Source organism: Pithys albifrons, chromosome 5 (assembly GCF_047495875.1).
Source record: "Pithys albifrons albifrons isolate INPA30051 chromosome 5, PitAlb_v1, whole genome shotgun sequence".
Lineage (NCBI taxonomy): Eukaryota > Metazoa > Chordata > Aves > Passeriformes > Thamnophilidae > Pithys > Pithys albifrons.
In genome coordinates this window covers 23706284-23718727 of record NC_092462.1, presented here as the reverse complement: position 1 = coordinate 23718727, position 12444 = coordinate 23706284, and the positions used below count along the sequence as shown (strand labels likewise).

The 12444-nt window shown below is 39.2% G+C and overlaps 1 protein-coding gene across 1 annotated transcript; it reads left to right on the top strand.

Moving 5' to 3' along the window:
- The first annotated feature begins 631 nt into the window (after positions 1–631).
- LOC139672214 (alcohol dehydrogenase 1) lies at positions 632–11230 on the top strand. Its single transcript, XM_071555904.1, has 9 exons — positions 632–781; positions 3751–3852; positions 5019–5157; positions 5954–6041; positions 6154–6373; positions 7091–7351; positions 7823–7958; positions 9230–9368; positions 10843–11230. Exons 1-9 carry the CDS (start codon positions 764–766, stop codon positions 10865–10867), a joined length of 1128 nt encoding a protein of 375 aa, XP_071412005.1. The 5' UTR covers positions 632–763; the 3' UTR covers positions 10868–11230.
- Positions 11231–12444: the final 1214 nt, after the last annotated feature.

Sequence of the window (12444 nt, the reverse complement as noted above, 5' to 3'; positions counted from 1 at the left end):
CCGACAGGTCAGGCACTCACAAATCGAGCAGGGTGTTGTGTTTGGTAAGAAACACGCATTCTGTCCCAGCAGTTCTTGCTGACTTACTGATTTTTGTTTTCCCATCAGCATGTTTGGCACATTGTCCTTGGACGCTGTGAAGTGAAAACCATTCCAACAGATTAATGAGTAGCTGGACTGTAAAACTAAGAATTTGGGAGCAGGTATGGCTGCAGTGACAGTGTATGTTTCTTAAGCAGCTTGCAGTCACATGTTTTACTGTATCAGCTGGACTCTAAGAAGTGTCACCAAAGTGTCAGCAGCAATGCCTTCATGTTTTCACTGCATCACCGTCACTGTGAATTCAAGAGGCACTCCCTCCTTTTCTCTTTGCACCTACTGTGCCACTGAGAGTGTGGGTTTGGAGAGCAGCTCACAGGGAGGAGGTGGAAAAACAGCTTTCAGCCAGGGCTTTTGCTTTCTTCCTGTGATGCTGAGGGAAGCCATAGGTGGGATGCAAAAAAGGGAAGAGTGTGACAAAGGAATCAGGAAGACAGATCACTATAAAGGGTGAGGTTTCATCAGATAAGTGGTTCGTTTTCACTCTAGCACTTTTTCTGATTAAGGGGTGGGACTCTGAGCTGGGAGGCTTGGCTAAAAGTTCAGGAGCACTTCATAAGATTAGCTTCCAGTGTGTTGGACAGGACTTGTGGTACCAGCAACGCAACTGCTTTAAGGCTGAGTGAATTCTTGGTGGCAAGATTTGAAACAGACACCAGTCAACATGATCACAGCAGGCAAAGTAAGCAAAAGTTTATATTAGAAAAGTTTCTTTTCTGCAGCTGAATAATGTATTTTTAAATGCAAATTCTTTGGAGGGACACCATAAGTCCAGGTGCTATAGCACAGATGAGAGTTTAGGATGAAGGTGGTACAGGAGAACTGCCTTTATTTGCAGGCCACTGTACTCTCCTAGAAAATGGTTTTTAGTTCTTCAAGGCAATAGTTTATTTGAGGCAACATGGGGTAACAGCACCAGAACAACTTCCTTGCTGGGTTAGCAAACTCTTTTTAATCTCTGTTTGGATAGTTCAAAACATGATAGAATGTAGTAAGTGTTCAAATCAACTTATTTATCTGCTCTATCCGTTTCCATTCTGAGATCCCACAGCGGTTTAAACTACTTGTAGCATATTTATAATTCATATCATCTTCTTTTCTAAAAAAGAACATGGCTAATATGTGTTAAGTTTTGGGGTGTAATTGTGCTGATGTTAGGACAGTCATTAAATTTGAATATGTGTGTAACAAGTCTCAAGTTTAAATTAATGAAGACCAAAACTAAGTTTCACATGCAAGGCAGTACTGAGCTGGGACTGAAATGAGTCTTTGCTAGAAATTAAGTGACAAGAGAGATGCAGCTTAATACCAGTACATGTTGCTTCTTGCACTGCTGGTGAGATGTGAACGGACACTCAGAGACCTACAAGAGAGTTTGATAGACAAGGAACCCAGAAATGGAAAACAACCAAAAACATGTACCTTGATGGAACGTGCCTTAGGAAAGTACCAGGATCATTTGCTGTTACTGCCAACTGTCTTCACTATTCTAAAACCAAATAAAATGAGAGAAAAGAAAAAAAATTCTCTCTTTAACTCCAACTTGCCTCAAGTGCAAAATTAATTGTAGCTCACTTGTAGATAAATTCAGTCCTCTATGAACTATATAAATAAGTTCAGTCCTTTACCCAGCCTTGGACTGAGAATGGTAAATGAAGTGTTGTGATATAAGTTAACTGCCTTGATGTCATCATGTTTGTCTTGGAATGATATGGAAGCTACTGTGCATTTTATGTAACCAAGCAGCATAATCCTCATGCTCTGTAAAAGGGTGTGTTTCTGCACCTACCCTCCCCCACCACAGTAACTTGCAGGGCTGGTAGAACACACGAGAGAAAAAACAAACGTGACTCCAGCCAGGGCTTGTCACCAGATGAAGTGGGTGATAGTGTGCTGGTGGTGCCTCTGTGGGATCCTGTTGTAATCTGTAAAGGTTCACACAGGGACTCAACCATCAGAACAATACATAGTTAGCCAATGTCTAATTATAGGAGAGATTTGTTTCTTCTCAGCAATCCACAGTTCATGGCTACCTTTGCTCTAGAAAACATTACATGTGCTTTGCATGTGCAAGTCATGAAATCATCATTGTGCTATGTGTGATACAACATAAATACATAAGCCACCGTTTTTTAAATTTTTAATTTTTTTTTTCAGTTTCCTCAAAAATGTGTCTCTCTAAAATGTGATCTTTGGTCTCTCCTGTGAATTTTTTGCTAATCACACTTGCATTTGACACATGAAAAGTTAAATTTGGTGTAAATATCTCGAGGCAATTTTTTTCAAAGCATTGTGCCCACCCCACTTCATGGCTAGCCACTGACAGTGCACTATTTTATTTCATATGTTTTGTATTTCCTAGTAATTATTTTCTTTGTTACCAGTTTACAGTTTGCGGATCATTAAACATTATTTTTACTTCTACTTCAAAACATTTGATGCTAAAATTTTGTTTGTTTGTTTTTTCCTGCAAATTTTGCAGCACACTGGTGTAAAGTTGGCCCAGTCACGCAGGATACTCATGCATTGCAAAACTTCTTGCACCATGGACTCAATTCCCCTCCATTTCCCTCTCTAGATAATGCCATCCAAACACTTGCAGTCAGTGGACTTAATAGAGTGACTGAGGACTTAACAATATGTCACTCATAAGGTTAACACGGAAAATCATGCTGCAAGGGCTGGGGTTGTTTAAAGATCTGGGATGGGCTGAGACCACCAAGAGAATAACAGGAATGGAAATGGGGACAGAGAGGCCCCACTGCTTTTGAATACACTAGGATTGAGCTTGCAGGGAGGAAACCTTCAGTCTGAGAGCCTGGGATGAGGAGCCAATGATGCTCCGCTCTCTGCTGAGTGCATTTTTCTCAGTGGCAGATGGTCAGAGGAGCCCTAAGGCTTGTCAGTACCTGCACAATGCCTGAAGAACTAATGGACAAACTTTAGCCCAACAGACAGAAGGAATAAAAAAAGCTGTCTTGGGTAGCAACCCCCCATAAGTTAAATGTCCCCTCTGAGAAGGAAGGTACCTAAGCATGGATAATATTGCACTGAAGGTACTGTTCAAAATTACCTCTGTGCAGTGCTGCACTATTTTTCATAAGTGTCCTTTCAGCTATCACCTCATGGCTAAACTTGGGCTCTACTAAATCATTTATAAATCTGTATTAGGCTCTGAATTCCATTTTCAGCAATTTTGTCAGTTCCCAACACAGGCAATTCTAGGCAATACAGGCCTTTTCATTACATGATATGTGGCATCATTTAGTGTGCCATCTCCATAAAGACACAAATATACAAAAGTAATCCCCAAAATCGCAAAAAAAAATCCTCCAAGGAAGTCAGAGAAGGAGCAATGAGTATGATTAAGCTATCCAGTTATTTTGGAGAGTATTACACATGCTGCTGAAAACATGTTATGACAGAAATATGAGCCAAGTCAGATATAATCTTGGTAGAGAAAAAAAATGAGTTTACACTGTCCTTTGGTGTTGGCTATTTCGTTATGTACTGTTTGGGTTTTCTCCTGTAGTTTTCCCTCTCTTCTCCACAAATATGAGCAGGAGTTCCACATGCAGAAATGTAAGAATCTGTCTATGTGGTGGCTTGAAAATGCAAGTGCCATTCCTGTTTTCTTTGCTCTGTTTGCAGGTTATTAAATGCAAAGCAGCAGTACTGTGGGAAGCCAATAAACCATTCAGTATTGAGGAAGTGGAAGTTGCCCCACCAAAAGAACATGAAGTTCGCATAAAGGTTGTAAAAATAAAATTTGAAACAACTCTTATGACTTACATTCTGTCTTGCTTTTTATCAGAATTATTTTTGTAAAAGTTTAAGATCCAGTCAGAAAACATTCTACTAGTGAGGAGTTACTAATCAGTGAGCTCCTGTGAAACAAGTTCAAAGTCCTAAATTTGCTAATGGCTTCTTTAAAAAAATTTTTCATAGTTGTTTTTTTTTTTGTTTACTGACACCTGTTCTTCTAATAGGCTGAAAAATTTGCAATATAAGGCAAAAATCAGCATCTGTAGCATGGAGCAAGAAATCATCTTCTGCTTTGTTTGAGTCTGTGCTAGGAAATAGCCCAGTAGGGCTGGGAGCTTCCTTTTTCCCCTGGATGTTGATCTCAGTGGAATTCAGCAACTGCTTTCATTTTTGAGCAGTTTCAGTGTTTCAGAAGTGAGACAACCTTCTCATGGGGTTGACAACTCCATCAGAATGGAAGTTGTAAATATATACCTGAATGTTTGAAAAAAATACAGCTGTTCTAGCTGCAAGAAAAGGCAAAATGTGATATAAAATATTACGTGTAGCCTGCCTTTTTGTATATGTAGCAAATACAAATATTTAAAACATACAAATAATATGTAATAATTATTATGTAATTAACTATAACATAATGTAATTGTATAATGTGTAATGTATATAACATATCTATTATATATTATAATATAATCTAAATGTAATAAATATAAAATATATACTGTATTTCTATGTTTATAAATATGTGATCATTAATTTGTATTTACATAATTTTGTCATATGTCTATAATATTACAAAGGTTTTTTTATGTATTTATATAAAAATATTAAGAATAATTTAATTGATTCTTTTCTTCCTATATAATTTTATTGCTAGTACATTGGTTCTGTCAGATAATCAATGAGACTCCTTATATGGCTCAGTATTGCAGAGCAAACATTCACAAAGGAGTCTTTCTCTGTAGATTAAAGACTAAAACATAACATGAAAATCTTGAATCACACAACCCAAATTGTTTTACCTGTAGATTTATTGTGTACCTATTGGATTTTGGAGGGCAGCAAGTGACTTCTCCAATTGTAGGATATCATTTCACTTTCACATACGACATGATACAATTAAACGCTGAAAAATTATTGTCTTTCCTGTAAATCAGATTATGGCCACAGGGATCTGCCGCTCTGATGACCATGTGATAACTGGTGCACTGCCTGCACCTTTTCCAATAATTCTTGGGCATGAAGCAGCTGGTGTTGTGGAGAGTGTTGGGCAGGGAGTGACTTCATTCAAACCAGGTATGGAGCAGCAACAGAATGCAAACCCTGTGCTAAGTTTCCAGACTCCACTTTAAGTCAAATATTATTCCATTTGTGAGCATTTGTATTGCTGAGGAAAATATTCCAACTTTGATTTTTTTCAAGGATACCTTAGAGGACATGACCTGTTGTTTAGGTCTTTCTGTGTTCCCACACTGGAAAGCTATGTGCTACTTTGTTAATCAGATTAACTGTGCTAGAGAATTAGAGATGTTGGCTTAGATTGTGTGTTACCGTTTCTCTGACAAATATTTTGCCTACCTTTACTCCAATGCAACAGTAAAAGGACTGCTAATAGCAAAGAGGCTCAAGAGGACTGGCAAATTAATGCTTAATTCCTCCTTATTTGTATGCATAGTTTACAGCCCTGTTATCTTGGCACTCCAGTCTAGGCTATGTTAGTTTTTTTCTCAGTTTCTTTACCTCTGTATTACTATTTTCCTTTTACACAGAAGAATGCAATAAACTGATGCATAAGTACTTCAGGAATGTCAGTAGCAAACATGGGTTTATGACATAAGTCAGACTCAGTTCTCTGGAAAGACACGAGGGATTTTGCATATGAAAATTAGTTGTCATAACTTTGCTTTAATTATGTCCTTTACATAAAACACAGAGAGATGGCTTATCTTCCAAAGGCAGCAGAAGGAAATAAACCCACCACTGCGCTCCTAGTGCATATTTACCTGGTGATTAAATACACTGCTGCATATTTTTACCTGCATGCTTCTTGTTTGCCTTCTTTAATCCTCTGTCATTACTATTTTATTTCTAGGAGACAAGGTTATTCCACTCTTTGTTCCACAGTGTGGGGAGTGCACGGGTTGCTTAAACACCAAGGGTAACCTGTGCAGTAAAAATGAGTGAGTTTTCCTTGGTTACTTATAACCCTAATTTGATTTTTCTTTATAGAAAACTGAATACACACAACAGACCTCACTTGCCATTGATTATTTCTGGTCATTTTTCAAACAGCCTTGCTCTAGGTCGTGGATTAATGCCTGATGGCACCACTAGATTCACCTGCAAAGGAAAAGCAGTTCACCATTTTCTTGGTACAAGTACCTTCACTGAGTACACAGTACTGCATGAATCTGCTGTGGCCAAAATTGATTCTGCTGCTCCTCTGGAAAAAGTTTGTCTAATTGGCTGTGGATTTTCAACTGGTTATGGGGCTGCTCTGCAGACTGCCAAGGTAAGTGTTGTGGTGGGTGTTTCTGATATCTCATGTGGTCTGTTCAGGATTGTGTGGCCTGCAAGTGGGTCATCAGCATGGCAGGCAGGAGGTATAGACTCTTCTTACTTCAGGGTGGAAAGAAGACACTAGTTCTTTGCTTACTTCAGATTCTCTAAGGTACTCAGAAGTCTTCAATTCAAAATAAGTAAAAATAGTTATTACCATCTATTAAGTTTTCCCTCATAGCTTTATCACACCTCTAAAATGTTACAACAGAACTTATTTGTTTTATTGTAACTGAAGTCTAGGAATACCTAGAAGCCTGTATATTGCAAGGGTTGTAATTTGTAGCAATATGTGAATCTGCCTTTTACAGCTGGCACTGATTCCAGTGGGGTGACATTTCTTAACATCACTGGAATATAAAGCATCAAAAGAAAAACAAAAAACAAAACAAAAAAAAATAAAAAAAAAAAACACACACAAAAAACCCCAAACCAAAACCTGAAGCTGAGACATAAAATAAATACCTGGTCTCAGAAATGTATTTTAGGGACATTTCTCTTAGTCACATGTGGGTTTGTAACCTACTGCACTAGTAGGTATGCATGTGCAAATTCCTTCTCTAATCTCTAGATTACAAGAAGTGTCTTAAGTGAAATCATATTAATAATGAGACTGCACTGTGCTTTCTTTAGACTGTAACAGTATTCCATGTTTGCATGGTTATTACAGGTGGAACCAGGCTCCACCTGTGCTGTCTTTGGCCTTGGGGGAGTTGGCCTCTCTGTTATCATAGGCTGCAAGGCAGCTGGAGCCTCCCGCATCATTGCTGTGGATATCAATAGTGACAAGTTTGCCAAGGCCAAGGAGCTGGGAGCCACCGACTGCATCAACCCTAAAGATTTTGAGAAGCCCATTCACGAAGTGTTGATCGAAATGACTGGCCAGGGCGTGGACTACTCCTTCGAGGTCATCGGCCGCACGGATACCATGGTAATGCAGCCAAAAGGCACGGCCAAATGAGGCGTTAGCCTGTTGGCATTCTCTTCACTGAGCCACTGAGCACCGAGGATGAGGAGCTGAGAGCCACTGGCAAAGTAGCAAGCTAACTTCAAACCTGTCAAGTCTAGGTATCTGCCACTGAGATGCAGGGACAGAAGGTTGCTCTGAAACTTAGCGCAGGGAACTTCATTGTAGTGCCCTGGACTAACCAGAGTGGCTAAATTTCACATAGCCCATTATCTGCTTTCCAGCTGAGGCTTATCACTAATGACGATAACAAAGCTAGGATGTACCTAACAGCAGATGCAATGGTGTGAGCAGATGCAATGGAATCTTTTTGATGTGGTTTCAGTTACAAAAAATGAATCGCAAGCAGACCCCTGAGAGGAGATGGAGTTCAGACTTTTGTGCTCCAATGGCAAATCTTTTATGACTCTGGGTGTCTTTCTGTTTCAAATGCAGACCGCAGCCTTGGCCTCTTGCCAGTACAACTATGGAGTCAGTGTGATTGTGGGAGTGCCCCCTGCAGCACAAAAGATCACTTTTGATCCCATGCTCCTCTTCACTGGTCGCAGCTGGAAAGGCTCTGTCTTTGGAGGTAAGGACTTGGAAACATGTGGTTTAACTGGCTTGGGAAACTTGTAAATCATCTTGAATGAAATAGGATATATCAAATTCATTGCTGAGGTTTTCTTATTGAAAGTAATATTGATAGCTATTCTGTTGATAATGAAGTACATAGGAAATTAATTATGGCAAGTTAGTTAATGGCAAGAGAAGGACAGACAAAAACAAAAAGGGAGGAAGTGGGGAAGAAACGGCCGAGAAGAAGATACAAAGGAAGAGATAAAATGATAGAAAATAGAGAAAAAGAGGAGGAAAGAAGAAAGAAAATAAGAGGGGAAAATGAGAAAAAAGGGTCAGAGGAAGGTAGCACAGAGAGATAAGGAGGAGAGGGAAAAGAGATAAAAATAAAGCATAGGAAAAGAGATAAAAGAGAAAGATAAGAGAAGGACAAAGGAAGAAAAAAGAGACAATAAGAAAAAGATAAAGGAGGGGGAAGAGAGGAGAGAAGGAATGGGAGGAAAAGAGCAACGGCAAAAAAAGAGAACAAGAGGGATAGAAAGAGAGGAAGAGAAAGAGAGTGGGAGAGATGGAGAGTCAGAACCATAAAGGAAATCAGGGGTCATACCCAGCTTGGCTGGATCCCTGGCCAGCTGCTGACAGTCCCTTCCAGTTCTTTCTCTTTTCCAGAGCTCTCCTAGCAGAGTCCTACACCCAGCAAGTCCTAGCTCACTCAACACAAAGCTGAAGGCAACAGAAAACTTGTTTCCAACAACAGGTGTTCGCACTCACAACCAGTTCCTCTGATATATTTGACAGACACCTGAATGAAATAGCAGAGACAAATTAGGTTCCTCTGGAAGGGCATCCTACTATTTGTGACAGCTTTATCTAGTAGTGCTTGTAAGGAAAAAGATACACCACCCACCTCAATTTTGATCAGACAATCAAGTTTCCACTTACTAACTTACCAACATGGATGTCAGCACACTGGTTTTTGTATGAAATATGATTAAGTTGAAACAGTGTTTAATGTGAGGGAAAGTTCGGATTCTGCAAAGATTGAAATTTCTACTAGTGTTCTACCAGGAAAGCACTTACTCAATTTGTCACACATGGAATAGCTGCATGTTGTCTCATATTTCCTGCTGGCACTCTGTGTTACAAAGGCAAAGACATGATGCAACATTTCATTCTGCTACTCTGCTCTACGAAGTTTAACTAAAATTTAAACTGCCATGGGTTTTATCTATTTTCACAAGCATTTAGTATTTCATTACCCATTGTCTGAGGTTTTTCTTTCAGGCTGGAAGAGTAAAGATGCTGTTCCTAAACTGGTTGCTGACTACATGAATAAAAAGTTTGTTCTGGATCCATTAATAACTCACACACTTCCTTTCACAAAAATCAATGAAGGATTTGATCTGCTAAGGACAGGGAAGAGGTAAACATTTTTTCATTGTAAAGGTTCTGTATAAATAGCCTAAAGGAGCTGCACAGTAAGACAGAGTCTGACTTCACTGCAGAGAATGGGGAAGGCAGCCCACGATGCCCGTTAATCTTGCCCAGTGTGTGCCCACAGGTTACAGCTGTGATCATAAGGCCAGCAAACCTTTAGCTTTTGAAATGCAGTGGGCCCTGGCCTTCCTTGCAGGGAAACTTGCAGATTCCAGCTGGAGCAAACACTCTGTTTGCGAGTGAGAAGACCATGCAAATGAAGGAATCTTTGCCCACTACCCACTGGAAAAGAGCACACAGCCCAGGGAGCATGGGAATGCCGAACTGTAGAGTGCCAGGGCTTAGCTACATTGCATTCCAAGAAACATTTCAGGTTGAGGAGCCGGAACACAGAAATAGCCTATGTTTACTGGAAGACCAACTCATCATTCCTCTTCTGAGTTACGTAACAGAGTCCCAGAGCAATTGCTCCTTAAGTCACTGGGTTCTCTACCTTGAACTTCAGAGCTTTGAAAAAAGGAAAGTACTTGGTATATATATATACATTGCAAACTCAGAATTTAGCTCTTGTGCATTCCTCAAATATTGTGGAAGTTCAGCTCAGACTCTGCTTTCATAGGGTATTGAAATTGTAAATATTTTTTTGCCAGAGATATATGTTAAGATTCATCATGAGAAGTGAAAATTGTCCATGGCAGAAGCAGGAAATACATTTTTATGTCTTAGTATGTTTGGGGACTACCCTTTTCGAAAGTTCTACATGTTTATAACTTACAGAGTCTGGAGAATTACTTTCATGTTTTCTTCTAATTCTCATTTGCCAGCAGTTATTTTAGGTGTTACTTGCTCTGAATATAAAAAGAATGTAACAGAGGAATTTAAGTCCCTGAGGTTTGTTCTCAGGTTCTAATGATGCAGCACACATTTCATTTTATGATTCTTCTTGTTTTAGATGTACTATAAATGTTAGTTGCAGTTTTTAGTGTGACAAATGGAAAAATTGGGAGGACAGAGATGCCATTACCTTTGCTTGAATACTGATAGTCAACCTGAAGACAGAGGCACATTGCAGCTGATAATTTTTACTGTGTGAAATACTTCAGTATTTCAGCACAGAATACGTTGTACCAGTCAGAGGTTACTCTTACAGCCATTTGTAATTGGAAAAACGGATCTAAGCCTCCACTGTGAGGAACTTCCCAGGCTATAGTTGGTAATTAATTATCAGGAGCCCTGGGCTTCATCAGTGAAGGCTTTGAAGTCTTATGTGAATTTTGGTCTCCGCATCTGCAGCAAGGTTTGCACATCTGCTGTCATTTTGCTGCAGGCTGGGGATGGGGGGCAGGCAGGGAGGGAGTACCCTTGCTGGCAGCAGTAGCCTAGATTATCTTCAGCAGTCTTCTGCTGATGTTCACCCAGGGGCTTTTCTACAGTCACTAACTTGTCATTTTATATTGCAGTATTCGCAGTGTCCTGCTGTTTTAGGATTCCCCAATGTTAAGCAGCAGAGGGCTCAGCACCAGTACGGACTTCATTATCCTCCAATACAACGGATATGAAACACAATCCAAGACATTTCTGAAAGGTCTATCACCACCACCTTTGAATAAAAGAATCAAGCTCAAACCCCACACTTCAAGCACGTTTACAAATGAAATTATCTTTTTCCTTCTACCTCTTTCTCCTCATTCTTGTTTTAAATCCTCTATATTGTGCTGCAATTTTCTTTAATAGCCAGTTATGAATTACAAGACTTGCTGCTGCTGCAGATGCTATAAAAATTTTGATTTTTTTTAAAAGTTACTTGTAATATGCAATCTTTTAATAAAATAAAAATGAAAGAAACAGTTTCTTTGGGTTTCCATAACACTGCAAGCTTAAGAGATTCATGCATGCAGTTCAGCACAGTAAAACTCTAAGTTAGAACTATGCATCCATGCTGAATGACTTTAGCATTCTAGTGCCTGATAGGCATGGAAATTACTGCAGAAATTGAAATTTATGGTGACCATGTGTTTGAGTTAATAATTTCAGTAAGTGATATTTAAGTAAATCATAGACTTAGCTACTGAAGAATGTCTCACACCTGGATATTGTATAAATTAACACTTCCAAACATTTTATGTAAAACTGCTGTGGTGGTGTTCTGTGTTGTGTTTGGTGGGGTTTTTTTTGTTTTGGTTCAGGGTTTTTTTTGCCTTTGTGCCTCTTTCTTGGAGTTGTTTTAGTTGTTGATCAGTATGTGTTTATATCTTTGACCAATTTATACAAGTGCATCTGATGTTTGGGAAACTACGTGAAGAAATATGTGCATTGAGTATTGTTTTTTATTTCCATTATACAAAGGGGAGGTTAGCCTCTTAAGTGTGAATGCAGAGTAAAGGGGAAGAAACAGGTGACTGGTACCAACTCAAAGGATCTTGCTGCTTTCTGCATTCTGCATTTGCAATGTGAAAGCAGGAACAAAGGCTATTTCTATATTGGCAAATATGGTCAACATTGACTTATCTTTTGAAAAGACCAATCAGAGCTTGCAGGCATTCACATGCATGGCAACTGAGTAGAAGAGTCTGTGAAGTAAGTCTGTGCTACTGCTGATTTACTTGTTTGTGTCAACAGAAAGTCTTTGAGCAGCCCAGCTAGTTTAATGATTTGAGAACAAGTTTACCAAGAGATTACACTTTAACAAAAGAAGATCCTTAAACATGTGTATAAACTAAATTTACACAATTGAGACCTGAACTTCAGTCTTCAGAGTAGAAGAGGAAAAAAAATAGATCTAGAGAATAAAGTACAGCAAAGCTTACTTCTATGCTCTTCAGGATGATGCAAAGCCCATTTTTGCTGTTGTAATCTGCCAAGCATAGTAAACACCTGCTGTTGGTATCTTTATTAGGATAGTTGCTACTGTCCAAAACCATAAACCCATTAAATCATTCTTATTAGGGACATTCTATAAGGCAGCTGTGGGAATACACTGTGAAATGGACCCCAAAGGGGGATGGTGTTGGCACCCCGAGTTGTGTGGGCCACGTACTTATTGTTGGAGTTTAAGATTGATG